Below are 27301 nucleotides of genomic sequence, written 5' to 3' on the forward strand. Positions count from 1 at the left end.
GCACTAGCTGTTTCCTGGTGTGTTTTTATAGCATTTTCTAGTGAGCTAAAGGCCAGGGCTTTTATTCTATGGCTTCCAGTTTTGTCACTGAAGCACTTCCAGGTTCCCAGGGCAGGGGTGGAGCACTGGCTGCTGGCATTGTGTGAGCAGTTGGTGTGTTCCTCCTCCTGCTAGCAGTTGTGAAAGCTTCATTTTGGTGTGTTTTCCATTGATCTGAAGCTAAGTGGAGATCCCTTTTATTAGAACGTCCAGAAGTTAAGTTGAAAGTAGCAGTAAGATGAATTTGAAATGGATCCTCTTGCTCCGTGAATGAGTCTTTTAGGATACCGCCCCTCAGATGCTTCCTCCAGGGAGAGGTAGGGTAGGGCGCGCCGCTAGATCCCAGATTGAATGAATGATTAAAGTATCAGCCAGAGAATTTCTCTGCTGCACCTGCAGCCCCCTGCTGTGGCCTCTACACAAAATCGCAAACCCAGCCCAGGAGTTGCCTGGCCTGAGGACAAGCGACATGGCAGGGTCCGTGAGGCTGAATCCTCCTGTCTTCTGCAAGCCAAGGGGCGGTGGTTGAACCCCCTTACAAACAGTCTCTGGCAAGTATCAGCCCCCAGTGCAGGTTGGGGGGAGCCCTGGCTGCGAACAGCGCGGGTTGCCCAGGACTGTGGGGCTTGGGGCTGGAGGCACAGCCCCTCTGCCCCCTTCTCCCTGGCTTTCCTTGCCCGCAGAGCCCCCGGCCAAGCGCAAAAGCGATCACTTGGTCATGCTGCTATTGACAGAAGTGGGAATTGCTGGGCAGAGAAACAGAACGGATAACGGGAGACTTGTGCCTTCCAGAGGGGGATGCTGATGTGTTTTAGGCACCCAGTTTAATTCCAGATGATACGAGACGGTGTGAGTTTGCTCTGCTGGGCTCACCAGCTCAGCAAAGGGGCAGAAGCGGCAGAGGAAAAGAAAGGGAGGGGCTGGGCTGCCTGGGTGGGAGAGGGGGAGGGAAGAGGAGGGCTGGGATGGGAGGAAGGCCCAAGAGATTTCTGGACTAGTGGGGCCGTTTGTCTGACTTCGTCCATATGTGCCTGACGTTACATCATGAAAATCTGGCATCTGCAAAGGTGGTAAGTCACATCTTGGTCTATTTCCAAAATCCTTCAAAAGCCTGAAGTCCTTCATATTACTGATTCAACTTATAGCCCTGCCAATAACAAAAAAAAAAAAAAATAAAATTACCAAACTGGGGCTGGGCTTAGTTTGCTGTCATTGTTTTATTGAGGGGGTTCCTGCCTCTCACAAGCATCTGTTTTCAATATATGACAATTGCTAAGTTGGTACAGCAGCTCTTTAAAATGAAATTTTAGGCTGGGATATGGTATCTTCAAAGAGAAAAAAGAGACAAAGCATTTCAGCGTGTCCCAAATAGTCTGTAGTGTTCAGAGTTATTTCTGTATCTGATGAAATTACAGAATACCGTTATCCACACGTGGAAGTTATCAATACAGAGTTATTTCCAAGTGATTCTTAAAAGAGGCACCCTGGGTATAGGCCATCTGAGGAGGTTCAAAACCACCAGTTCTCTGGTTTGGTTGCGTCATCACTGGTTTTGTTTGCATCTTCTCATTCAAATGGTTTTTTTGCCAGGGACTCTTAACTGCCTTTTAGGATAACCACCTCTCTCTCATACGCAGTGCTGATAATTCTCCTTTAACAAGTTATTAGGTACAAGTAGTAGCACATAACTTTGATCAGTATTAAGAAGTACCCCAATTCTTTTCTCTTCAGTAGCAGCTATGTAATTATTTCTTTGTTGCACTTCGCCTGAGCAGGGAGAAGACTTTTAAAATACGTTGACTTTATACGCTTGTCTGTTCCAGAAGGAAAATGTTCAGAGCCTGGGAGCAGCGCTCTGAAATGACTGTCTTGGAAAAAAAAAAAAGACTTGAAATTTCAATCTAATGAAGTGTCACCTAGTTATGTTACAGCATAAACGTTTTAGTATAAATGCAGACCGCTTATGTAGCTGTTATTCAAAGGTTAGTTACTGAGATCCGTTTCCTGTATTTGCGCTGCTAGGAGAAGGTTAGGAAGGTGAAGTTGCTGTAGAAAGGTGCTGCCGAGACCATCTGAAGCAACGTGGGAGCTGTCAAGCCAGACAACACAAAATGGCCAGTTATTGTCAGTATTTCTTTTTTCTGGTGGGTCCAGAACTTGATGTCAGTGCAGTCACTCAAGACACACTTTGGGTGAGTTTCAGCTGCTTGGCTTGTAAAATGCAGCTGCGGCTGCTGGCTTTGGAGTAGGAGCGGACTTGTCCTCTGATACAGCGCTCCCCAGGCCCTGCAGTCTCCACGTTCTCATCCCGAAGTGACAGAGCCCATTTCCTCGTAGCAGAAATGCTCTCCGGCTGGCTGGAGGTGAGATTTCAGATCCTTTCCCTTCTCCCTCAGTGCTTAAGCTTTTGCTACGGGCTGGCTCCAGCTTGCTGCTCACCAGATTGCTTCTCCCAGTGTGTTACAGTTACACGGGGAACTCGGGCATCTGGGAGGGTTTGGATTTCATGGCCAGGGCCAAGGAGTTGGGACGCTGCAGAAACAAACCTGGGCATCCCCCAGTCCTTCATCTGTGCCACGCGCTTCTCACCAGTGGTGGGATGTAAGCTCTGATGGGGCCAACTATTTGTCTTCGTAAAGGGTGCAGAGAGGAGGAAAAATAGTATAAACTCCTCCTAATTTGCTGCTGCATAAAGGGGTGATGGCTTTCTAGCTGTAGTTGTATTTCAAGTGACAGCACATTTATATCTGACCAGTGAGTCTGAGGTGTGCAGTTGGAAGTTGCTTTTATTCGCTGTCCCTTATCCTGTGTCCTTTTGGGTGGGAGATGCTCTCACCATAGCAGTTGCGTCATTTCAAACAGATTCCCTGCCCTTATTTACAAAATTACTTTTTTGATTTAAAAAAGGGTCTTCTGTAGTTTTGCCTCTTGTTTCTGCCATGCTAAAGACACACCTGAAGCAAATACATTTAAGAAATTAGTTTTCTGCTGTAGTCCCTGGGCAAGCTACAACCAGTGGCAAGGTCCGTGCCCTACCCCCAGTTTGGGGAGAGCTGTGCACTGAGGCAGGGCGGGGAACCGCTTTGAGTTGGAAACAACCCCTTTTTTTGTTCTCGTATTGTGCACAGAGAAGACACACAATGACAACAAGTTTAGGGAGCAGCAGGAAAGTGCTTTAGTCACTGCTGCCCCGGTGGCAGGGGAGGACTCACGCTGCGCCCAGTGATTTCTGGAGAAGAGTGGTCTGCGCCCTCAACAGGACCAAAAAACCTGGGTTGATTCTGACGGGGAGGAAATCGCTGATAAAACTTGGTTTGCAACACGCTGTCGTCCATGCATCTTCTGGGGGTGAGCACTCAGCCGTGCGTTACTGTGGTTTGTTAGCCAGAACCCAAACCTTTTCAGGCAGCCCTGTCCTAAAAGTCAGCTGCCGTCCCCAAGACTGTACGGGCTGGGCCAGGTCAAGTACTAGGCACAGAGGGATGAGATTAGCAGCCTGAAGGATGCTCCTCTGCCCAGCAGATTTAAACCCTCAATAGTTTTCTTTCATACAAAAGCAAATCAGGTGCCATCGCTCCTGATAAATGGATCCTCTGGCCCAGTGCGCTGCAATAAGATATTCCAGGAAATGAGCCTGGCCATTTGCCTGGAAGATTTCCTAAACCAGTGTAGCCGATTCCCTCTGAGCAGCTGCGTGCTGCCTGGCCTCTCTCCCTGGCTCGGCAGCCATAGTTGGGGACTGTAATTTAATAAACGTGGTGCAGCTGGCACCAATTTGGAAGACATTGCGCATGGGAGCAAACTGCCCTCACTCCCAAGAGCATTTGGCCTTGGATGTCAGCAAAAGCTGAACCGACACTGAGTTTCTAGAGAGCTTTCCATTAAATTTTTATGTACGGAGGGTCAGAGGTGACATTGCAGTCCATTATCGTGCCAATTTCACAGATCAATAGGTAAACAGATCAATAGTCAGTTGCTTAAGTATAATCTTTTCAGCCTTTCAAAGGGTGGAAGCGTGAATGATTATGCCAAAACAACATCTCTTATTTTCAAAGAGGAGAAATGGGTCTGTGTTTTCAACCAAGTACGTGCCTTAATCCATACCACAGCCAAAAGGTGTCCTTCCACCACTGCTCTCTTCACCAAACTGATTTGAAAGGGAAATATACGAGTAACCACATTATCAATATTTAAATTCTTCGTATAGGACTGCTTGCGCCCTTTATAAGATATAGTCTCCCTATGGCATTATTCATTTTAGAATCAACATACAGGGCGGTTTTTTTAATCTATAAATGTAAGAAAATTGACTTCAAATTTAACTGAAAATTTCCTTTCTTCTACTTTTTACAAATCAAAACTGAAAAAGAAGTCTAGCCTGCACCACTTGGGAATGCAATTGCAGCAAGTTGTCGTATCACTGCAAATATAAATGAAGCAGCAAGTCTATGTGACTTAACTAAACTAGAACATTAATCACATTCAAATGCAGAATTTTATAGCTATAAACAAGGCTGCTGCCAGCTCTTATCATGACAGCAAAGTGCTGGGGAAAATAGTAGCCGTTGGCTCTCCGTGTTGCTTTGCACCGACGAATCTCCGTGTGTGAGCAGCTGCCCATATGCTTCCCCCCCTGCCAAAGGCAAGAGAGAAATCACCTATATATGATTATAACATGTTAATGAGAATCATCTTGAAACTCTGCAATAGGGACCATCTACTAATCATCTGCTGTGATGCACAGAGTATCCAGGCTGCAGTTCAAGGAAAATGGCTCTTAAAAGTATAGGCCACATAGTTCAGGCTGATTTTTAGCTACAGGCAGATAAGCATGGGTCAGTACATATTTATGATGTATCGCCTCACGCCAAGACTCCTGCTGTGTTCTGGCTGCACCATCCAGCCACATATTTTAATGTCAGGAGAGATCAGAACAGAGGAATAAATAAAATAGTAAATCAGCAAGACTGGTAAAGGCAGAACCTCAGCTCCCGTTAAGCCTGTAATGACAATGGGATGTAGAAGAACGCCATCTAAATTTGCCTCCCTCATAACTGCATTTTGACTAGAGATAACAGTGTTTCCGTGCTTCTAAAGACACCATGAGCACTCTATAAAGAAAGATGAGAAGGATCATGTCACACAGAAATTAATTAAAAAAATTAGCGTAGTAAAATTTGCTTGTCATGGGAAGACACCTAAAAAAGTCACTGTGCTTGGAAAAAAAGATCTTTGAACATCACTGCTATTTCAAGCCGCCTTTCTCTACGCTTTAGCAAAGGCTGCCACAGCTGTCTGGAGCTCAAGCTCAATTTGGGTTTATGTTGGTTCAACCAAAACCTTCAGAGAACCAAAGACAGCAGTTTTGTAGAAGCAGGTGGGATACAGCAGGAGCAGGTCGCTCTTGGTTTGGGTCTAAGCTACTTTCAAACTTTGAGTACTTAGAAAGGTGAGAACACGTATCGGTTGTTAAACAAAAATAAAGACTCCATGGTGATTGTGCTACTACTAATATAAATTAGGCAAGTATTTCCTCAGACCACATTTGTTCTACCAGCACTACAGTACCCTGCAAACTTTATTAGGTGAATGGTTTCAGAGAGGGACCAAATGAAGCGTTGTACTATTACTTCTACACGTGTATTTTCAGGAAGCAAACGAGCAAGTTGGTTGCAGTTTTATCCCTGGACCTTTGCGGGGGTGAGGAGGAGAAGAAAGAAAAAGAAAAAACAAAGCAGTATCAGCTCCTTCATGCACATGATGGTGTATAAACCACAAACTCAAAACACTTTAACCTAAACTCACACAAGAGATGGCAGACTGAAAAACGTAGCTGGTTTCAAGTATGTGTGAGGGATGACCTCAGCCCCCAACTGCCAAATCTCTCCGAGCTTCTCCTTAGCTGTGATCACAGCTTTTTCCATCACAAAACTGGGACCAGCAAGAACAGGGTACAACAGCCTGAAATAAATGGAATACAAACAGAAGGGGCTCATGTAGGGGTTGTGTTACTCATTTGTACATTTTAATGAAAAACTCCGTTTGTTCAGTCATAGCTGCTGAAGATTGACAGGCTGCCACAAAACCCAGAACACCCGCCCAGATCGCCACAGAAGACACTGGACGGCCTCCGGTGGCTCTGCCAGCATGACGCTGATTTCTAAGAAACACTGTTCAAATCTGCACACACAAAGTTTTTGTTTAGCAAAGAACTGGCCCTTTCAGGCTTCTGGGATGTCTTAGTTCCCCCAATATTAAAAAGTTACTTTTTTTTTTTAAAAAAAAAAAAAAAAAAAAGAGACAGACAAAACCAGCAAGAAATTATATGGCAACAGATTCAAGGTGTGGTTTTCTTAAATTAATGACAGGTCTGTGGAAAGATAATTATTATAATACATTTCAGTCCACTGCAAACAGGAAAAATATCAAAGGTCCCAAAATTCAGTCTGCATAAGATAGATTCCTAAAACCACCACCCCGACCCTAGCAGGCTAAGACATTGCATCTAACAAAATCACCCACCCCGTTTTTAAAGAAACGGCTAACGTTACTAAGAACAGCTCACTAAATAGACAGAACTACATTATCTAGGTAGTGTTTATTGCCAAACCAGGGAAGAGACAGCAAACTAGCAGTCTGTCTTCCATTTCAGATCTCTGTCCCTTGTTCAAGTTTCAGTCACTCATGCGCGCGCACACACGCACACACACGCACAGCCCTGTACACAGAAAGTCGCTAACACAGTTGAGTTTCCACAGTCACACGAGGAACCTTAAAACGTTTCAGTAAAAAGTTAAAATGAGATCTTTTGCCACAAGGACTATAAAAATCCCCCACCCCCCTTCACTACCCTCAAATTTCGAAGTTTTGGATTCTAAAAACCATACATAAAAATGAAGAGTAATTTCAGTAGCACAAAGACTACCTTAAATATATCAAAGTTATGTCTAAGGAGAATTAATGCAACTGAAAAAAAAATGAAATGAAGACCTGCATCGCGCACATCAGTGTTTTTGTCAACACTATTGATAAGCTAAGTCTCTAGATGTAGAAGAGCATTAGTTGTTTTTGATTAACTTTTAATTTTGAAGTTACATTAAAAAACAGTTGTAGCAATGCTTTTGAGCTGCTAGTTCCATGAGGAAAACGTCCCTTTCAAAGTTTCAATAAATATGCTGACATGTAAAGTTAGTTGAGGTTGTCATGCAAGACAAGTTACGTAACCAAGACCAACTCAATCTTCATAATAAAGGCAACTTGCATTCAAAAAATGAACTTTACCCTTACAATTTTATTCAAAGGGTAAACATGAATTAACCCAGCTGTTTACCTGAATTACAAAAGTAACATGATTCAATATGAAAATAAGAAACTGTCTACAAATCTCTGACAGTAATAAATTGCAATATACAATGCATACAGGAGTTATACAGAGCAACAAACTCTTGTACAAAACAAAAATACTTTAATACCTTTAAAATCCAATTTTTTTTAAAATCATCATGAAAAAGATTTGAGTCAGAACTCACACCTCAATTAGTCAAGCTTCAGGTAGCTACATTACAGCTATTTAATATACAAAGAGATAAATCTCTTCACCAGTCATTAAAACTGCCTCTTTGTTAGAGTTGCAGAGCTTCCATCTCGTGTTCCCAAATCCAAAGTTTTCTCCGAATCATGAGAACTGAATTTGTTGAACACCAGAGATCTAGAGAAAGAAAAATGCAAGCTCAGATTCAAATACACCTTTGGGGGTACCAGTTTTAAACTGAAAAAGGGGAGATTTAGATTAGATATTGGGAAGAAATTCCTTACTGTGAGGGTGGTGAGGCACTGGAACAGGTTTCCCAGGGAAGTTGTGGATGCCCCGTCCCTGGAAGTGTTCAAGGCCAGGCTGGATGGGGCTTTGAGTAACCTGGTCTAGTGGGAGGTGTCCCTGCCCATGGCAGGGGGGTTGGAACTAGGTGATCTTTAAGGTCCCTTCCAACCTGAACCATTCTATGATTCTATGATTCTGAAACTGCCATCACAGCTGGCAGCCTTGAATTGTGACAGTGGTGGAATGTCACAACAGCCACCAGTAAAGGACTAAATAAAATTAATTCTCATGTTTCACAACAAAGCAGCTGAATTGGTGTTTGAATCTCAGCAGCAGAAGGGAGAGTAGGGGATGGGATACAGTACCTGTTGATATGATGTTGTATAGACCATAACATTCTGCTGTTGGCCATCTGTAGTTATTAAGCCTGCTGGCAACTGGTTAGCTGAAAAAAAGAGCATTTTAAGAAAGTTAGACGGGAACTGCAGGATACACAGAGCATTGTTTGATGTGTCTGTCACCATTAAATAACCTTTAATCATGGTCTGCCCCAGGACTGTGGAGCTATTCCTCTCCTGACAGCTACCACCCTACACTGCATATAGACACAGTTGTTAGTGTCACAAATAAGCAAAATTTATTCCCATTAAGAAGCAAAATTCAACTTAATTTTGCATCAGATAATCTAACAGTAAGACTGCACCTTGTTCTTCTCCTGTACATATCTGAAGCAGAACAGAGAGCAGTACACTGGCAAATGGAGCGGACCACTGAAAAAAGCAACCTCCAACATTCAATATCCCAAGAAACCTGGACAATTCAGAGTTTGTTTTGTTTTGTTTAGACATAAGCGTGCATGAGGAAGTCAATGAAAACATTTGAGCTGCTTTATAAAAGAGGACCCATCAGCAACTCCGTAATGTGGAAGCCCTGTGGAAGGTGGCGGAGATGAACAGAGACAGGCAATGACAAACAGAGGCACTGCCAGAGACAAAGGCATTGACAGGGAGCCAAAGACCTGACATGACACTGGGTGACTTCTGCCTCTCCTTCAGGGCCCTGCACAAGAGCCCTGAATTTCATAGAGGAAAGAGGAGGCCAAGGAATGGAGTAAAAAGCACTACTCAGATTTAGAGAGAAAACACAAAGAGTGATGCTTTAAGATAAACCTTTACGATACTGTGTACGTTGAGCTCTGTGACATTCAGAGTGGATACGTTACAACTGCTACTTGGAAGCAAAGCAGCAAAACTCTTTTAAATTGTAAGTTAAGTCACTGTAGTGTAACATTCCCTGCCAGGAGATAAACAACGGGGCTTTCATCTTTCTGAACTATGGCTGTCACTATGTATAAATAAAATGTATAATCCATAAAAAAAATTCTGAAAACACAGTATAATCCCAAAAGCTTTCATTTGAAAGCTGATGCTTGGGGGTTTTTGGTTGTATTTCCCCCACCACCACCTTCATTGTACTAATTTTCAAATGCTTAAGTTGCAAGTTAAGAGGTGCATTAAGATCACAGTGCGAAGTGGCTCTGGCAGGTCCAGAGTTTTACTGCTCTTCGATGCACATGTTCCACATCCAACACAGTTTAATGCCGAGCCTCTGACCCAGCCCTGGCATTAGGCAAAGCCAAAGAGCTGAGGGCTATGCCACAGTAGCTCAGCCATTACTGCTACAGCAAGACCATCGTTCCGAAGAGACCTATAGCTGTCCCTATAGATAGAAATACCTGCAGCACTTGACATGATAGGTTATTTTACAGAAAAAGATTTTTCCTTCTTCTACTAGTACTGCAACATCTCCTTTGCATCCTGCCAAGACTTAATATTTGCTTCCAAAGTTGCTCTTTTCAAATCACAGCAAATTATGGCTTATTTCATAGAGCACACTGAGGCTCCTGGGATTGAGATATCTGAACCAGTGGCTAGGAGCACATCTTCAGCCTTCTGCCATTTAACAGGGACCATATAAAATTTGTGAAGGGGACGGAGGATCCACAGATGTAAGGGGATTCCTTTTTTCTGGTTTCCATTTTCTGGTGGGCACTGTACTCAAGCTAAGCAGAGCATGAGCATCCAGAGGAGAAACTCTGTGGATTTGCCCCTTTGCCCATTCAAACCAACACGCTGGATGCAGACACAATCACAAGTTCCCAACTATATGTTCTCCCTCAGCTCTTGAGCTGCAGTTTAAATGTTGAAGTGCACATCAGAATATATACAAAAGAAAGCCTTTAGAACAATTTCTATATATTGATTTGGCAAGCTTCCAAGCTGGACAGACTCCAAACAGTTGCAAACTAGAAACCATTAGCAACATACCCAAGGTAAGTAAGTTGGGCCTACAGTTGTGCTAGTGTCTTACCACTTCTGAACCAAAGCTATTATATATGAGTGAGTACAGATCAGAGTTTACTATTTGCATTGCCTAATCCTTAATTATAAAATTAAAATAGTCATAGTAAAAAAAAAATAAAATAAAGCTTTCTGTAAGTCCGTTGCAATGTTTAGATTCTTAATTTCCAGCCAGTTTTATGAGCTTATCTTCCAGGCTAGGAGAGACCTGAAGAGTCTGTACTGTTTTAAATAGCCAAAGTCATCATACTGGGAGTAAAGGGTGTTTCAGGCCCTGAACAGGTAATTTCAGTCCTCAGGCTTTGAATTTTTCCTAGTTCAGTAGTTTATCAGTGATTTTGAACAGAAGATTTATCAGATACTTGAAAAAATAAGTCTCATCAGTAGGTATGACTAGAGCTACGCCTCCTAATTCTTGTATCAGCTTCAAGATTACCAGCCCATACTGTTTAAAAGCCAAGGTGAAGACTACACGCAAGAATCAAGTGTCAACAAAACCAACACAAAGTCAGGCTTTAATTCACAGTATAAGGAATAAAAACTACAGTGAATACTCCTTGCCCTACACCTTTTAGTTGACAAGCTGTCCATTCTTTTGAATATAAGAAATACTAAGTGTTTTAGAATTATATGATGTCTTCTCTGGCTCATTTCTCAAAGACGAGCTCCTCAAGTCATCAAGTGGAGATTATTTTACTTTTTCCCCAACAGTCTTGCAAGTAGAACGAATGGGGCCTAAATATGTAGCTACTGGGGGGAAAAAAAGAAAAAAAAAAGTTTGCACCTTTCATTACAATCTGTGTTCAAGTGTAGAAAAAAAATACTGGCACTAATGTACGCATTTAAAAGTCTTCCACAGTTGACATTAGCTATTACTGGAGTGTCATCGTTTATCACTAAATTACTTCATTCTGACCATAAATTCTACTGACTGGGAGAAGTTCATCTGAGCACAGGTCATACTCCAGACATCTCAAATTAAAATCTCAATGGATCACAGATGTAACATGTGGCCAGTCCAGGACGTACTCCTCAAGTAAGAGTTCTGATGGCTAAAAGAAGGCCTGTTTTTAGAAAAGCCACAATAATAATATAATAAGTTAGAAAGTATTACTTACTAAATGCTTCCTCTGTGAGCTCCTCACTTAGACCGTCTCCAGTTGTAACTGTTGCAATTCCCTTTTCTCCTTTCATTGCCTGGAGAGGGGGGAGAAATATATTAAGAGTACAGTTGGCTTGAGATTGTTTCAAGACCCCAGGCACTCTAGCCAACGTTTGGAACTTGCAGAAGAGTCACTGTGCAGCAGCTGGAGTTTGAAATCCAAGACCTGTAAAACTCTATTAGATTTAAGAATGGTCATAGTACAAGAATACATGAAGGGTGTTTTTCATCTTATCCATACTCCTCAGAAACAAAAACTCTGCAAACTAGGATTGTGTAGTTTAAGAAGGGCTTTCACCTTCTCTAGAAAGTCAAAGATCTGCAGTAATCCAGAAGGAGTTAAATTCATTTACAAGAAATCACAGAATCTCAGAACTACCGAGAATGTGCAACATTTGCTTACCAACCACACGCAAGTGCCATCATCATACAACTACGAGTTGACATTTAAAACGAAGATACTGGATTTCTTTTTCCCCACATCAAGGACTACAGCCAGAAAGGATATCAGCACAGAAAGCCAAGGCTCCCAGACATCTGCATGCAGTTTTACAAGTATGAAGTTTGATGCTCTATGCTATTACATCTAAGAAAATAATACAGGTATAAAAAGTATTCTCTGCAACTGTTTGATGGAGAATAAATACTAAGCTCCAAAACAGAAGTATTTGACTACATAAACTACCCTGAAGACAGAACTAGCTGGAATGGAGGTTTAAAACTGATGAGCAAAATCATCCCATCCATCCAATTAAAATACAACCCCACCACTCTGGTACCACAGCATATATATCTGCAAAAATGGTCACTTCAGAAAGAAAGTAGCATAGACCCACTTCAGACTTCTCCAGAAGTACTGAAACTAGTTAGGCGCTACTTGCATTTTTAATTAAAGCACATCGAGCACGTGCAACTGCTACACAGCACTGGAAAGGAATGGCACACAGCAGTATACTTTTAAATTACACCTCCTGTAACTCAGTTATCACAGCATATGACCTTCTGGGAAGGTGAAGCTTGACGTGCTATCAGCAAATTAAATATTACTAGCAAGTCTGACCCCCATTGATTAAAAAAAAAAAAAAAACAAACAAAAAACCTTAGGGTTTACAGAACAAAAGAAAGTCAACAGAAACAAACAAAGCGTCTCTATCTACATCACTACCAATTTAGACACATCTGCTTCACTCATGGCAGTAAAACCAAGCAGCCATACCAACAGAGGGATCCACATTTAAATAAACCCTGAACAACTTCTTCATTCAGGACTACAAGGAAGAAAGGTCACTGGATTAAAATACCTTTGATTTGTTTGGTTAAATGTGGTATTCTGAGGTAGAAGAACACCAAAGCAAAGCAGCAAGCAAACATAATTCTCTTCCACCTCCAGACAGGAGGCGGGGAAATGGGGAACAAGAACAAAAAACCCAAGCAGAAAATTATTTTTTCATAAAGTTGAAAATGCTGAAAGGAAAAAAGAAGAAAAAAAAGTCACTTTCTGCTAGAGTTGGATCACGTACCTAGCACGTACTATGTATCAAAAGCAAACTGAGAGACAGGCTAAAAAACAGATTAAAAAAACCCCAAACATTGAAGAAGATAGCCTTCCATGTGAATCATTATTCTGACATGAGAAAAAGAACTTTTTCTTTTATAGATCTGAAGCCCAGACAAACAATAGGCATTAGGCTAGTTCCTCAGAGGATGCAGTCTAGTACAGTTTTATTGATTGAACCCAAAGATCGAATTAAGTATTCTTAATAAGCACCTTTGAAAAACAGAGTTATTTACTACCAGCAATATATTAGAGAATTTATTCAGTTGAAAGCTTTAACTACTTTGAATCAGCAAGTCTAATCAAAATTCTTACTTACTCCTTTTTCTCTTGATATCCTCTGGAATGCTTTTAAACATTACATTAGCCCCTGACAATAGCTGTAAGATATTGTGCAAGTTATCCATTATACAATTACAATGACAGGGAGCTAAGGATAAACACGACCAGGTTAAATAAATGAGGAAATACTGAAGCGTATACCGACCTCTCTGAATTTTTGGAGGTATAACTTCAAAGGTTCAACATAGCTATCAAACCCCAAGGTAGACATGGCAAAGAGAATATCCTCTCCATTGATGGTCTTTCTTTTCTCTTGGTGACACCTCTCACTTGCTTCTGACGTTATAAAGCTGATGAATTCACTTACACACTCTTGCACGCATTCCTTTGCGTCCTTAGCGATCTAGTAAGGAAAAAAGTATCATAAAATCATTATTCAAGAGGACTAAAATAAAATTAAAAAAACCCAAAAGAATACACTCAATAGTAAAGGAAACATTCCAAAACCTGAGGATAATACCCATTTAGGCAACACCTGTATGTGAGGGAACCACTGGATGTCATCGCTGCTCTATGTAAGCACAGCTGCAACACAATTTTAACCAAAGTTCTACTGTTTCAAGCAGCACAGCCAATTGTCAGGATCTCCTGAAGTCATAACTATGTTCTGTACAAGCTTTTACATATAGATGCATTTCAATATTGCTTACTTTGCTTACCTACACTTTCTCTTTAAACCTGTTCATTACAACAGTCGCAGCCCGCTTCAGTCCTCCTTTTAATAAACCCAGCAGTCCCGACCCCATTGCGGTACATTCCCACAGACTCAGCAATGACAAGTATTTTCACCCTGACCAGATTCAGGGACTGGAATCTATGCCTAGCAGCAAGGCTCTCTAATGCTTTAATATTCTGGTATAATTTTTCAAATGAGAATTCAAATGAAGAAACATATGCCCCTGGCAAGAATTAAATAAATAAATTCTATTATGGCTTTCAGCTGGACAAAAAGTAATTTACATGACTTAAAATAACAGCAATAACAACTCATGATTATTTGGGAATCTTGACAGGAACCAACTGAAAGATTATAATAATTAAGATTCTCATTTCTTCACATGGGAATAATCTGTTTGTATTTTAAAAAAATAATGAGGCACTAACTGTATGTAGCATCTTCACTAGTTCCTCTGATATTTTCAGACGCATAGGGTGAGATTTTGAGAAGTACTCATCAGCCAGCAGCTTCCCTTGCAGTTTTTCACAAAAACCTCCCTGATTTTTCAAGATAGCTCGACATCCCATATGCTAAATTCTTGAGAAAAATCTCATCTTGATCTCTAAAAATTTATGACAATATGGACTAGTGAAGAGATTTTCACAGCAAAGATATAAATGTAACACCCAGATCTCCAGAAAGCCCTGAACACTATGAAAGTACAAGCAGATGCAAGTAAATTATGTCTTGCTTCTATTTAGAGTGATCTCAAAAGAAGGACAAAAAAAAAAAAAAAAAAAAAAGAAATCAGCTTTAGCTAGAAGAAATGTTACTGGGGCAGGAATTGCACTGGAATACAATAGAGAAACAGCAAGTAAGAGGAGCCCTGCAACGGTTTAAGATAAACAGGTGGAATGGTCAAATGCTTATACAATCACCAGCTCAGCAGAATGGATTAAAAAGTCTATTCTTAGAAGTAAGAAATAAAGTAAGTCTTTCAATATCTGGCCTTATCTGCTACATGGTATAAGGCAGATTTCTTAGGTCATTTTAGCATTTGGATACGTAAAGATTCAGGTGACGGAAGACTAACGATTCTCTTTCATTCAGGATGAAGACTGGATTTTTGCTTCATCCAAAATGGTTCACTTAATACAAATTTTATACACCTCAATAAAAGCAGATTAAATTTTGTTAGAGAGAACTGCATAGAAAATATTCTTACTGATAGGAGGCTGTCACCAAGTCCAACCCATTAAGAGAATTCCAGAGAACACATCTTAGAAAAAGGAAGCTCTTGAAAGCTCTATGAAAAGCACTGTTCTGGATACTCTAATTATGGCAGTTACTAAAAGCTTTCAGAAACCTAAGAAAAATGGACTTGGTCTCAATCACCTCCTGCTCAATTTTTTTCTCCTCTTTTATTTTATAAGGCTTTGTGCCAATAAACCAGGATCATTTGGAAAAATACATTGTTCTACCAGCTCAAGTTCACTCAGAGGAAGGAATAAAACTCATTAACACACTTTCTCTACCAAAGGTATTACCTTTCCTGTTTGCGGTATGGCATTTTTCATTATCCTCGACACATTTGCAATTGGAAGATATATATCTTGTTCTCTAAAACTCTCTTTTGAGCCATTTGTATCTTCGTGATCATTCATGCTGTCCTCTGTGTCTAATGAAATAAAGAAAAGTTAACAGAAATTGTATGTGACAGACAGCAGGCAATAATTAAGTTAGTTTAAAATCTTACACTGAAGGATGAAGACCTTTGAAATCACAGTGTATTAACATTGTAGAAATAATTTTTAAAATAGCTGTAACACCAGGCTACCTTTATGTGTGTTAGATATTATCTTTATCATACTATGCACAAAAATGTATGTGGCTGCTGAACACCAAACATTCTTAACGTCATGTCAAAATAAAAATTGTTTCCTAGAACATCCACTATTTTGTCATCACCCCAAAGGACTCGGTGTCAACATTGAAAAATCCAACCTCCACCTTCAGACTGCAGCAAAAACGCTTTATACAGTGAGACATTATGAATACAAACAATTGTAAATTCTTAGCTTGACAGAAGATAGCAGAGAACTATACAAGAACTGGAAGGATATACATATATATATATACATACACACGCACAGACAGAGACACAGAGAAATAGTAGTATTTACTGTTACATGTCTTACCATCGTGAGGCTGTATCACGTAGTGACTGCCACCAATGTAATCTCCAGCAATTCCTAACTGAGAAGCATCCGTTGTGGAGCTATCACCATCCATCTACAACCAGAAGAATGAAACTTTTCAGGTATGTTTGTTACACTGTAAGCACAGCTATTGCTGAAAAACAGCACTTTAATCAACTTAGAACTATGAGACCTATTTCTATCATGTATAAATATGTTGCCATTTGAGAACAGTATACTTTCTCTCCTTACTGAGCTTTACTCACAGTGGAAATAGCGAAACTGTTTTGTGAAGCTTCCGCAAAAATTCAACCAGAAGCACAGAAACATTTGGCTCATGCAGCACACATGTAACAACCCTGTGTGGTTCCCATGACAGTCTGACCAGAACATGTCAAGGCATCTGTTTCCCTGAACAACCCTCAAAACCTAATGCCAGCCCTCTGCTCACTGAACACTTCACCTACAATTATAACACAGAGCACACCCTTCACTCACCATTACCCTTCACCCAAACAGCTTTTGTCAACCCCACTGACAAACTATTCCTAGCCAGAGCTCAGAACCAGCTCTGCATCCTCATCCTCCTTGAGGCATCTGTCACTTCTAGGTGTCTTCTAAATCACATTTTCCTTTGCTTTCCCTGCTTCTGTCCCACCTCACTTCCCTGGGCATCCTTCAGCGCTCTTCTCAGAACGTTCTTATGTGGTGGTCAACAAGAAGTCTTCTCCTTGAGACTTCAGAAACTGGGTCACAGTTTAATAGGTAATTTGACTGCCAAGAGGAAGAGAAAAGCCAGAAGAGCCAAGACTTTCCCCCTTGGCTAGGAGCCTTTGTCCCGGGAGGCACTGACCATGTTTCAGCTGGAGTCTGGGAAAAGCCTGACCCTTCCTGCCTTCCCCTTCCAAGGTGGGCAAAACTACTGAGATCATCATCAGCCATTTGCTCAACGTTTGCTAGAAAATCTACTTTGCGAGCAAATAAAGAGGTCTCACAGTGCTGCTCTGAACTGAGGTGGTGGCCCAGAGGCCCCTCGGCAGCCAGCTGTCTCACCACTTGAGGACATCAAAAGCATCACGCTTCCTCCTTCTGCAGAGGTGAAAGAGGTGAAGGTGCTTCCTACATCCCTTGGAAGTCCACACCCCTTTATAGAGGACTTGCCACAGGCAAACAGCAACCCAGCACATCACGGCCTTCTGCATTCACATTTTGCCACCATACACAACACTCAGATATACGTGCATTTTTGCAACAGCAAATGCTTCAGCCCATGTAACCTGTTACCATATTACATTTTGCCTTTTTACAGGAATAACGAATTTCCTTAAACACTATCATCAAGTGCTCAGTAGACAGCTTACACTTACACAGAATCATGGCAGGCAACAGTTCCACTTTCAAAGGGGGCTATTTTAGCAGTGCCAAATGTAAGTTTGAACTCAAGTCTCACGATCTTGGGCAACCTTGATTTTTTTCCAGTTGCAAGTGGCTTGAAAATTAGTATATTAAAAACAAGCTTTTGCAGAACATTTAGCTCCCATGCTTTCAAAATGTCCTTTTTTTTTTCAGATAAAGTTGTATTTTTGTGGTCATGTGTTTTAATAACGCTGCTCTTGGAGAGAAGAAACAATGCAAAAATTACAGAGGTAGAAAGGGTTTCTAGCACATGCAAACTCTTTCAACATTGGCACACAAATCCAAAGGTATTTTGGAACAAGTTTAGATGCACAGCACCAGATTCACCTTTGCCCCAAATTTTCCTGGCTATGTCTAGCATCAAACGGCTCTGTTAGCATTTGCTTATTTACCCATTTGCTAGAAAATTAGCTCTTCAATTCTCATTCTACGCTTCCTGCAGTCCCACCACTTACCATCCTTCTCAGCCCAGCTGTTTCTGACCCGAGCAGCCAGCCTTACTGGCAAAGCAGACACAAAGCCCCGCGGGAGGCAGAACCCGGCTTGATTCACCCCTTGCCCTACACCAGCTCTACAGGTATCCGGGTGTCTTTGGAAGACGATCTCCAACCCAACGGGTCATGTGGTCATTGCCGGTGAGACCACACAGCTCCCTTCTTTCCAGCAGCATTAGCCTGACGAGGGAGAGGGAGGGAGAAGCAATCTCGTGCTATTTTTATACCTAGCCCGAAATCTGAGCAATTTAACCTCTCTCTAAGCTGCACTTTGCCTGTGGCCACAGGGCTGGGTTTTGCTTTCAAACATTTAGGCAACATCCGGAACTATGCTCGGCCACAGATGCGCACGTAACCAAGGCAATATTACAACAGCTGGATATAGCCTTAGGAGCTGCTCAAGCTAAAAAAAAAAAGAAAAACCTTCTACCTCTTCTTTGGTGTACAGAATATTACACACATGCACAGATTGCTTCTTTTAAAGCACTCTGGTCCCTTTTGATAGGCTTTTGTAAAACAGTTTCACTTCTTACACAGCAGCTCTGCCCAAAGGAAGGGTAGCATTTTAAGCATTTGCTTTCCATGTGTCAACTTTCACATAAATTCTCTTAGTCTGCGTTTTGCAGACTCTTTGTTGGGAGATTTAACTTTGCTTTTGAATTTTCCAAAAGGTCTGCAGTTTGCTTACTCAGCTCACTGTAATGACAATGCAAGGATATCACAATCCTGCAAGTCAAGATCACCGAAACGGACATCATCTATCATTAAGAGAGTTGTGTCTCTCTTTTCCGTCTGCAATTCGAAGCAATTAACATTTTGCAGTCTGGTAAATCACAAAAGCTACCTCCAAAATTAAGTTCGGATTTTCTGGCAGTCTTGTTCTCAGTTTCATCTCTCTGATCCCTACTAGAATTTAACTCAGAATTAGGGTCTCCACAAACTTCAAGCATTATGTTTACTGAGCCCAGCACTATTTTAAATGCCTTGATGTTTCTTCCCCTCTCCTTTTTCAGTCTTCTCTGAAACGTATCTTCTAAAATGTTTCCTTCTTTCCGGATTGCAACATTCTTCAAAATTCTGCAGTGATGTGCTCATTCACTGATTTCTGCGCACCGATCCTGCAGGCTACCTCATCTAAATCTTTATTGCCAAGATCCAGCAATATTATTTAAGAAACGTGCTCATTCACTGATTTCTGCGCACCGATCCTGCAGGCTACCTCATCTAAATCTTTATTGCCAAGATCCAGCAATATTATTTAAGAAACCATCTTGCTTTCATTAGCCCAGCTCACCTTCAGAAGACAATTCCTGCTTGAATCTCTTTTAAACATCTGGTGCATCTGTAGACAGTTTTGGCCACATTAGACTAATGCATCCTAAAGGTATTATCTTTGCTTTTATTCTTTTCCATATCTATTTACAGTATGTATTATTTTGCAATTAGTGAGAATTTGAGTGGAATCTTATCAACATCATAAATCTAAAACGGCGGTTAGCAAAATTGACAGGAAAAGGCTTGCAAAAGAAAAAGGCAGATCTCTCTCTGATAAAGAAGACAGGCACTGACAGCTCAACATCAACTGAAATTACTTCTGTGGGTATTACTTCAGGAAAGATTTTTAGCTGCCTGGACAACCTTGGGACAGGGGATTATAGGCAGCGTTAACACCCTTCTGCATAACGCGTAGCATAACCAGGCCTTAATCCAGGATCACAGGATAATTCAGGTTGGAAAGGGCCTCAGGAGGTCTCTAGTTCAACCCCTGCTCAAAGCAGGGTCAGCTCCAGGATCGGAGAAGGTTGCTCAGGGCTTTCTACAGCCACATCTTGAAGACCTCCACAGACGGAGCCTGCCCAGCCACCCTGGGAGCCCCTTCCACTGCTTGGCTCTCCTCGTGGTAATAAAAGGAGCGGCATCTCTACACACTACTTAATCCAAATAAGCCTGACGGAAGAATATCAGTCAGATTTAATTTTATCATTTAATTCATATCTAGATCTAAGCATCTGAACATAGCAACTGTAATTAATGTACCACCTAGTCACTCAACTAGTATTTATTTGAGCCTGATGGATGACACAAATATGACACATGAAAAACACGGCCACTGCTGCCCTAGTCAGCTCATAACAAACACAGTTACACATTGAAGTATTACGGTTTTAACTTCAGATGTTCAAAACTCAAGTCAATCACCACATATCTGACTGTCAGCTCAGCACAAGGTCTGTAATACGAGACAGTACAATGCTGAAAAAATGGGAAAACACTGCTCTCACTGTTGCTAATTAATCCCCCCTTTAAACAAACAAACAAAAAAACCAAGCAAATCCCCAAAACACAAAACAAACTAAACTTTCAGTGTTCCTGAAGTTACTCTAAAAATGCAGCAGTCCAATCTAGCATAGAACACATCTCCAAGAAGCACTTGGCTGCGTGTTTGTCCTCGTTTGAGCAACAAAGGAGTGATTTCTCACTCAGTAATTTTATTTTTCAGTAAGGTCTCTTCTAATGCTAGGGAAAGCTGCATTTTTAGAAGACTCTAGTGTCTGAGTTTGTGAAAACATTTACATTATAGCCAGCTATGGTATGCAGGTTTCAAGGTCTCAGTGTTTTTGAGGTGGCCAGGTGCAAGAACAAGGAGGAGTGAGACCTGGGCACCTGACCCAAGCTGGCCAACAGGATTATTTCATACCATGAACATCACATTCAAAATAAATTAGAAAGTTTGCCGAGGAATGGTTTTTTTCTCTCCTATGATGGCTGTGATCCTGAGAACTTCTTGCCTCAGTGTGGGACCCCTGAGCCCTTCCCTTCCTCCTGAAGCCACAGTGCTCGCAGTGTCCCACATTTGCTGCCCACTGCTGGGAGTGCACAGCTTCCTGCTGATAGAGTTGGCCAAGTGTAACCCTTGTATATTTTATATTGGTATCAGGATCAATACTGATTCTTTAGTATTACTGCTGTTAATTATTTAGTCTGATTCTAGTAAATTTATTTATATTTCAACCCCCAGGTTTCCTTGTTTTTTCCTGATTCCCCTTCCCAGGTGGGGAGGGTTCATCGGGTGATAGAATAATTGTCTAAATTGCAATAAATTGTTGTGGGTTCCTCAAACCATAAAAATGTTGTACATTACCCTTTAGCACTACGAAAACACCAAAGCTCCTCCAAGCATACACATACTGACTAAGTCAAGACGAAGACCTAAGCATAACAGGAGCGACAACGTATCAGTCTCTAAAGTGACCGGGACATCATCTGATTTTTATCAGCAACAAGGGAGTGAAATGAAGTTAAGTACCAGACACTCAACTCAAATATTCAGTGATACACTGCAAAAAGCATCTGAATATAGAGCAGCAGTACAAAGTTCTCTGGTGGTGGTTTTCCATTTGTTTGTTCGTTTGTTTTGGGGTTTTTTTAATCTCTAATGAAAAAAGTATTACTAGGAATACAAAAAATAATGGGTCCAGGGAAATTAACCTAAGAAATATGTTAAAAGAGAAACATTTAAGATCAAGGACATCAAAGAAAGTCAGTGATAAAATGCAAGTGACTGAATATACAGGTTTACACTGACATCTGGTAGGAAATTTTCTGGAGGATGCTTAAAAAAAAAAAACATGCTTCTGTCAGCTACCCCAAAGTCAGACTATTCCTAAAATATATCTATACTGAATTAATAAAAGCTCAGTATCTCAAAGTAAAGGTTGCATCCTGTTTAATCTTAAGAGCTTTCTTAAGACAGCAGTACCAATGTCTCAGATAAACAACAACGAAGAATGCAAGCCCAGACCTGTTAGCACTGAGGAGAGGAAGGGTCTAAAACTTAGATCAGTATAAAAGGCAAAAATAGAATCAAAGAAAACAAGATTTTGTATTCAGAACAGGGAAGTTATCTGGCAATGATTTGCAAAACCACTCTCTTGGGAGAAACCAAAGGCCTCTTGTGATTTAAGCACTTTACGTGCTATTTATCCACCCTGTCTCTCTCCCAAAACTGCTACCCATACAAAAAGGACAGCAGAAAATGATATGCAATGAACTGAAGCACTTGGTACACTTTCCACACAGATGTCCCTGCCACAGAAACAGGACAGAACTAGTAACTGCTGTAGGTTGCAATCACTTCAGCCATTGTAGATTTATTTAATTTTGCACCGCACCTTATCACAACAGATGTAAAGCCGTACATAACAGCAGAGGCAAGGAAGTTTCATTTGAGCTTTCTGCACCCTCACTTGCTGCTCCTACACAGAAATATTTTTAATTGAAAAAACAATTTTAATTTCCTTCTATTTTTCAATGACTTCTGGAGAACCTATTTTCCCACTGAATTCTCACCTGGCAGCAAAGCAGTGTCTCCTGCAGCAAGACACACCGACTGGGAAATGCATTCACAGGACATCATTCCAGCAGATCCACAAAAATGTAAAGCTAAAACCTCTTAGCACGTGCCTAGAACACAAACAGATGCTGCACTGTCTCTCTCCATCTCAGGCTCCTCTAATCTCTCACATTCAGTATTTTCCCCCACAGCAGAATAACATTAGGAGAAGCTGACTGATGCTGAGGGGACCTGACAGCGTCACTAAGGCTTGTTAGCATCTGGGCTGTACCAGGCTCTTTCCCCTGGACCACAGAGAGGAAACCTTTCCCTTATGAAATCCGAACAGGGCCTTTTCACACTTCCACCTTCCCCCCTCCACGTACCAGTATTATCAACTTTACAGGCTCATCTTGCAAGCCCTGATGTCACCAGCCACAAGTCCCCTCCACGTGGATTCAGCTGTGCTAGAGTATGTGGTGGCTTCTTACGAGGCTGGCTCACCACTCACAAGCATGGTAAGCTGCAATATACATGGGTGGGCTAACACCACATACATTTTTTACATCAAGGAGGAGTGCATCAGTGATACGGAGCAAGCAGGAGAAACTGAGTTTCTATGCCTTCTCTTTTTTAGCAGTAAAAGAGAGAAGCTGGAGGGGAAAAAAACCCGAGATGAACGGAGGAATGGAGGCAGCTTTGTTGCTTCTGCAGAAGCTGGAAGAATGCAGCAGTGCTGGACAGACTGCACCAGCACCTCCTTCCTCCTGCAACGCTGACTGAAAGCCCCACCTTACCTTTCCATGTTAACTTTTTGATACTTTTCTAACATCTTTTTCTCTGTGTGTAAAAAACTAAGCTTAACTGCTTATTCAAGTTGCAATCCATAAATCCTGCGTTTTTCTTTTATAAGTTTGGTAACATTTGTAAGTTGGTTATGTTCTTTCTTCGTTGGTGTAGTATGTCAAGTTTGCCAAGAAGCTTATTCTTCTGAAGCAACAGGACAAGAGATTTACAAATCTAGTTCAGGACAGGCCAGTATTTTCAGTCAAAGTTATAAAATTTGCGGACACTTATTTTTATTCTACCAATGTTATTTATACGTGTTGTTTACTATGTATATATAGAGTCATGTTTTGCGCTTTTTATGAGCATCCTGTCACTAAAACATTGATTTCCAAATACCGCATTTCTCTAAAGTACTACTGCAAAACTCAGTGCTGAAATGTCAAGTTTCTTTCTAAGAAAAATTTTAAGGTGAAGTGACATTAGAGACGTGCATCTGAAAGCACTGGAGGAAGAGCCTTGCAAGCCTTTTTAAATGTTGACAGAACAAGATACCTGACTTTAAAAGTTTCACAGTATTTCACATTTCGTATCTTCACAGTATCTTGAACAATCTTTTTCACTCAATTTCTGTACACTGCCTCCCTTCATATAATTATTACCATAAATAAAAGGCTATCTATTAAACTCTGAACTGCTGTAATTGTCAAATATTAAAGTCTAAAGAGTAATATCCAGTATTCTTGACTTCTTTCAAATATAATTTCATAGCTGTAAATGCTAGCAGCCAAGACCATATATAATCACCTGCTCAATGCAGAGCACAAGCAACTCATGCAGACCTCATAAATAATGATTCAGATTAAACCATCTTGGGTCTCCCAGAGAATTACAGATGGATCCTCCCTCAACGTTACAACTGTCATGGCATAGGCCACATAACCAAAGCAAAAAAAAAAAAGTAATCACTAAGCTTATTGTTTAGGAACGCTATGCTAATGATTATGCATAAACACCATTTATCCATTCCTGCAAGCCAATTAAAGCCAGACTGTGAATAATGCCCAAAGCAGCTCCTTCCATTTTGCATGAGCTTCTTTTGAGAAAGCTGCAATTATTTATTTTTTTTATTGACAATAATTTCCATCTACCAGCAAGATAGGCAAAGGTTACCACATATAAGAGAGACCATTTAAGGGCTGAAATCCAGATTTCTACATCCCTTACTGCCTCAAAACATTCGGCTCATTGTTATCAATTACTCTGCCCTCCCAAAAGCAATCCAAGCACACTAAGTTGCTTTTACATGATAGTTCTTTGCAGAACAGTCTTTTTAGTCATGCCTCGAGGAAACTGGTAAAGCTAGAAGTTGACCGATTTTCTGTTACTTGCAGTATTACACTTACAATGAGGTGTAGGAAGGTTTCTTTAACCTGGGTATCTTAATAGCTGCAGAAACATTACTAGAACACTATTATTTTACTTTCCAATATGTTTACCTGTGGATAACCTACAGAATACACTTCAGGATCACCAAGTACGTAATTTCTGGAGGGAGCAGTGGCTGGCACACACAGGTATGCCTGAGAACACTTGCTGAACACACACAACAGTTGTGTAGACATTGAGAACGGCAGAGTCCTGTCTCTTTCCTACCTGCCATGTGTGTTTCAGGATAAGCTGTGGATGCTGCTCGGCTGTGCCAGCCGATTGACTCCACGTCCTGACTTCGTGCCCTTCAACGATGCAACGGCAGCCAGTGTGGGGGCACGAGAGGGTAACCTTCCTACTCACACAAACAGCCTCAAAGTCTTCCTTGCACCTAGCACGCAGCTGCTCGAGGGACACCTCGCCTATCACGACGCCGTGTTTACAAATCGAAGAAGGCAACGCGTCCCCAGTTATTCACCGCTTCATCGCCAATCGCCTGGGCTGGGATTTCCCTGCTGAAGGCGGCAGGCTCCCCACACCTGCGGAGAGGGGAGGCCGCACACCTCTGTCTGCCCGGGGCTAGGGGGCTTTTACCGGAGCCCCCCTGCAGGAGGCCACTGCCCCTTATTCCCTCCCCGAAGCGCCGGGACCGGGCTGCCCGCACCCTCACCCCGCTCCTCTCACCACATCCCGGGGCCTCGCCCTACACGCCTTATCCCTCAAAAACACCGCCGGACCTTCAAGGAAATTTCGGTCCCAACGACAACGGCCCTCGCCCCGCTGCCCGGCTCCCGGCCCGGCGAGGGGCCGTGGGCGTGGTGGGGGCCCTGCCAAGCAGCGCGGCGGGTCCCCGGCCCCCCGGCTCCCGCGGCGAGGGGAGGGGGCTCGGCGGGCTGCGGCAACGGCCGGGCATAAACAAAAGGGCGCGGAGCCCCCCTCCACCCCGCGCACGGCCAGCCGCGGCCGCCACAAAGCCGCCCGCCATGCCGCCGGCGGGAAGGGGGCCTCAGGCAGCCCGAGCGCGACCGGCGGGGAGGGACACCGCCGCCCAGGGGTGGCGGCGGCCGGAGGGAGGCCTTACGCTCCGCCGCCACCTCAGCGGGCGGTGGGGTGGGGGGGGTGTACCGGGCGCCCCGCCTGCCCTGCACCGGCGGCCGCAGCCCGGCCCGCGGCGGACACGGCCGCAGGGCAACCGCGCTCCCGTCTCCGCCTCCTCCCTCCCTCCCCCTTCCCGCCTAGGCCACAAAATGGAGCCGTAGCGGGGGAGGTGGTGGGGGGGTGCACGGTCCCGGCCCCGCGGAGAGAGGGGGACACCGTGGGGGAGCAGCCGCCCCGCCGCCCCTTGCCAAGACCCCCCCCCCGCCGCCGCCGCCGCCGCCTCCCCGCCCGCTCCGCTCCCCCGGCCGCGCGGCCCCCGCGCCTCCGGTCGCACAAAGAGGCGATGGGGCCGGTGATCGGGGGCCCGGGGACGGCTGCCGCCCCCCACTTCCTGGTCCCCGCGGCGGCGGCGCGGCGGCAGCGCCGGGGCCCGGGGAGGGAGACGGACATTTCATTCGAGCCTGCAGTGGAACCGGTTACCAATCATTGGCCGGAGCCAGGCACAAACCTCCAGTGCGGCCCTGGTTGGCTCCCTCCGCAAATCGGCTGTTTGGTTGGACAGAAAATGGCTGCGAAGGAACCAGTCCCAGCGCGGAGCCCCGCTTCCCGCAGCCGGGCCGCCCTCCCTCCGCGCCGCCTACCCCGCCAGCGCTCGACGGCTCTTCCCCTCAGCGCGCTCCCTCCCGCCGCCGCCCCGGCCCGGCTTGGCCCGGCCCTGCCCGCCTCCTTTATGGGGACGGAGACGCTCGGCCTGGGGGGTCGCCGGGCCCGCCTCTCCCGGGCTAAGGGGCGAAGGGGGCCCCGCGGCTGGGCTGAGGTAAAACCGCCTCTCGGGGTGCTCCTGTGCCTGCCCCCGGCTCTCCCCCGCGTGGTGCGGGGCTGTTGGTGTCGCTGACCGGGCGCAGCTCTTCTTCCCCGGTGCTGTGGTAAAGGAAACCCCGGGAGGTGGGGAACAGGGGGGAGAGAGGCGTCCCTGGGGCTGTGTCCCGCGGGCCTTGTCCCCTGTCCTGTCCCCTGATCACCTCAGCGGCTGGGGTCCGCTGTCAGTCGGGCAGGCACCGTTGTCATAGGGAGTCAAGAGGTTCCTCAGCTGTCCCACACCTGCGTCTGGGTTCATCAGTTAAGAGGAAAAGACATTACGATCCCCAGTGACTCCCTAGGGCTCACATAGTCTGGGAAAGAAGAGGCTGATGAAGAAGAGGAGGTTGATGATGGAAGAGGATGGCCCACGGGACCTAGGTCCCAACCAACCGTTTGGCAGGACAAAACCTTCTTGGGTGACAGGATCTGCGGTTCTGTGTTCCCCCTTCCCACTGCAGAAACAAAATCTCACTGCAAACCTGAAAGGATTATTTCCCCCTCGTGATATGGGGCCTAAAGAGCATTTTCCTTCCACTTCCAGGCCTTGTTCAGAAAAAATATGGGCTTGTGGGTGAAGATGATAGTTGGACTGACTTCACTGAGATTTACAAACCTCTCTTATGAAGCATTTATATGAAACACTTCATAATCCACCAATCCTGCCATTCACTAGAATTGGAGAGGGATTTTTCTTGTACGTGAAGGCAGCCAAAGATATTCCACACACCTGCCATCGAGACGTGTATGTG

The 27301-nt window shown here is 43.4% G+C and overlaps 1 protein-coding gene across 5 annotated transcripts; it reads right to left on the bottom strand.

The window, feature by feature from the left end:
* Nucleotides 1–6384: 6384 nt before the first annotated feature.
* NFYB (nuclear transcription factor Y subunit beta) lies at nt 6385–26340 on the bottom strand. Of its 5 annotated transcripts, none has more exons than XM_063320907.1 (7): nt 26200–26340; nt 16134–16227; nt 15483–15613; nt 13423–13620; nt 11337–11415; nt 8224–8303; nt 6385–7747 (listed from the first exon to the last, which is right to left on the bottom strand). In XM_063320907.1, the coding sequence occupies exons 2-7, from the start codon at nt 16225–16227 to the stop codon at nt 7715–7717; spliced, it is 615 nt and encodes a 204-aa protein (XP_063176977.1). In that variant the 5' UTR covers nt 26200–26340; the 3' UTR covers nt 6385–7714. The 5 variants fall into 5 exon arrangements, with proteins under 5 accessions (XP_063176977.1, XP_063177003.1, XP_063176984.1 ...); XM_063320933.1 differs by having other exon boundaries at nt 26172–26272; XM_063320914.1 differs by lacking the exon at nt 26200–26340 and adding an exon at nt 24819–26044.
* Nucleotides 26341–27301: the final 961 nt, after the last annotated feature.

Source organism: Chroicocephalus ridibundus, chromosome 1 (assembly GCF_963924245.1).
Source record: "Chroicocephalus ridibundus chromosome 1, bChrRid1.1, whole genome shotgun sequence".
Classification (NCBI taxonomy): domain Eukaryota; kingdom Metazoa; phylum Chordata; class Aves; order Charadriiformes; family Laridae; genus Chroicocephalus; species Chroicocephalus ridibundus.

Coding starts and splice junctions, on each gene's coding strand:
- NFYB (XM_063320897.1), bottom strand. Junction 13,621..15,482: donor CCATACCGCAAACAGGAAAG/GTAATACCTTTG, acceptor TTTCCTTACTAG/ATCGCTAAGGACGCAAAGGA. Junction 8,304..11,336: donor GCTCACAGAGGAAGCATTTA/GTAAGTAATACT, acceptor TCTTTTTTTCAG/CTAACCAGTTGCCAGCAGGC.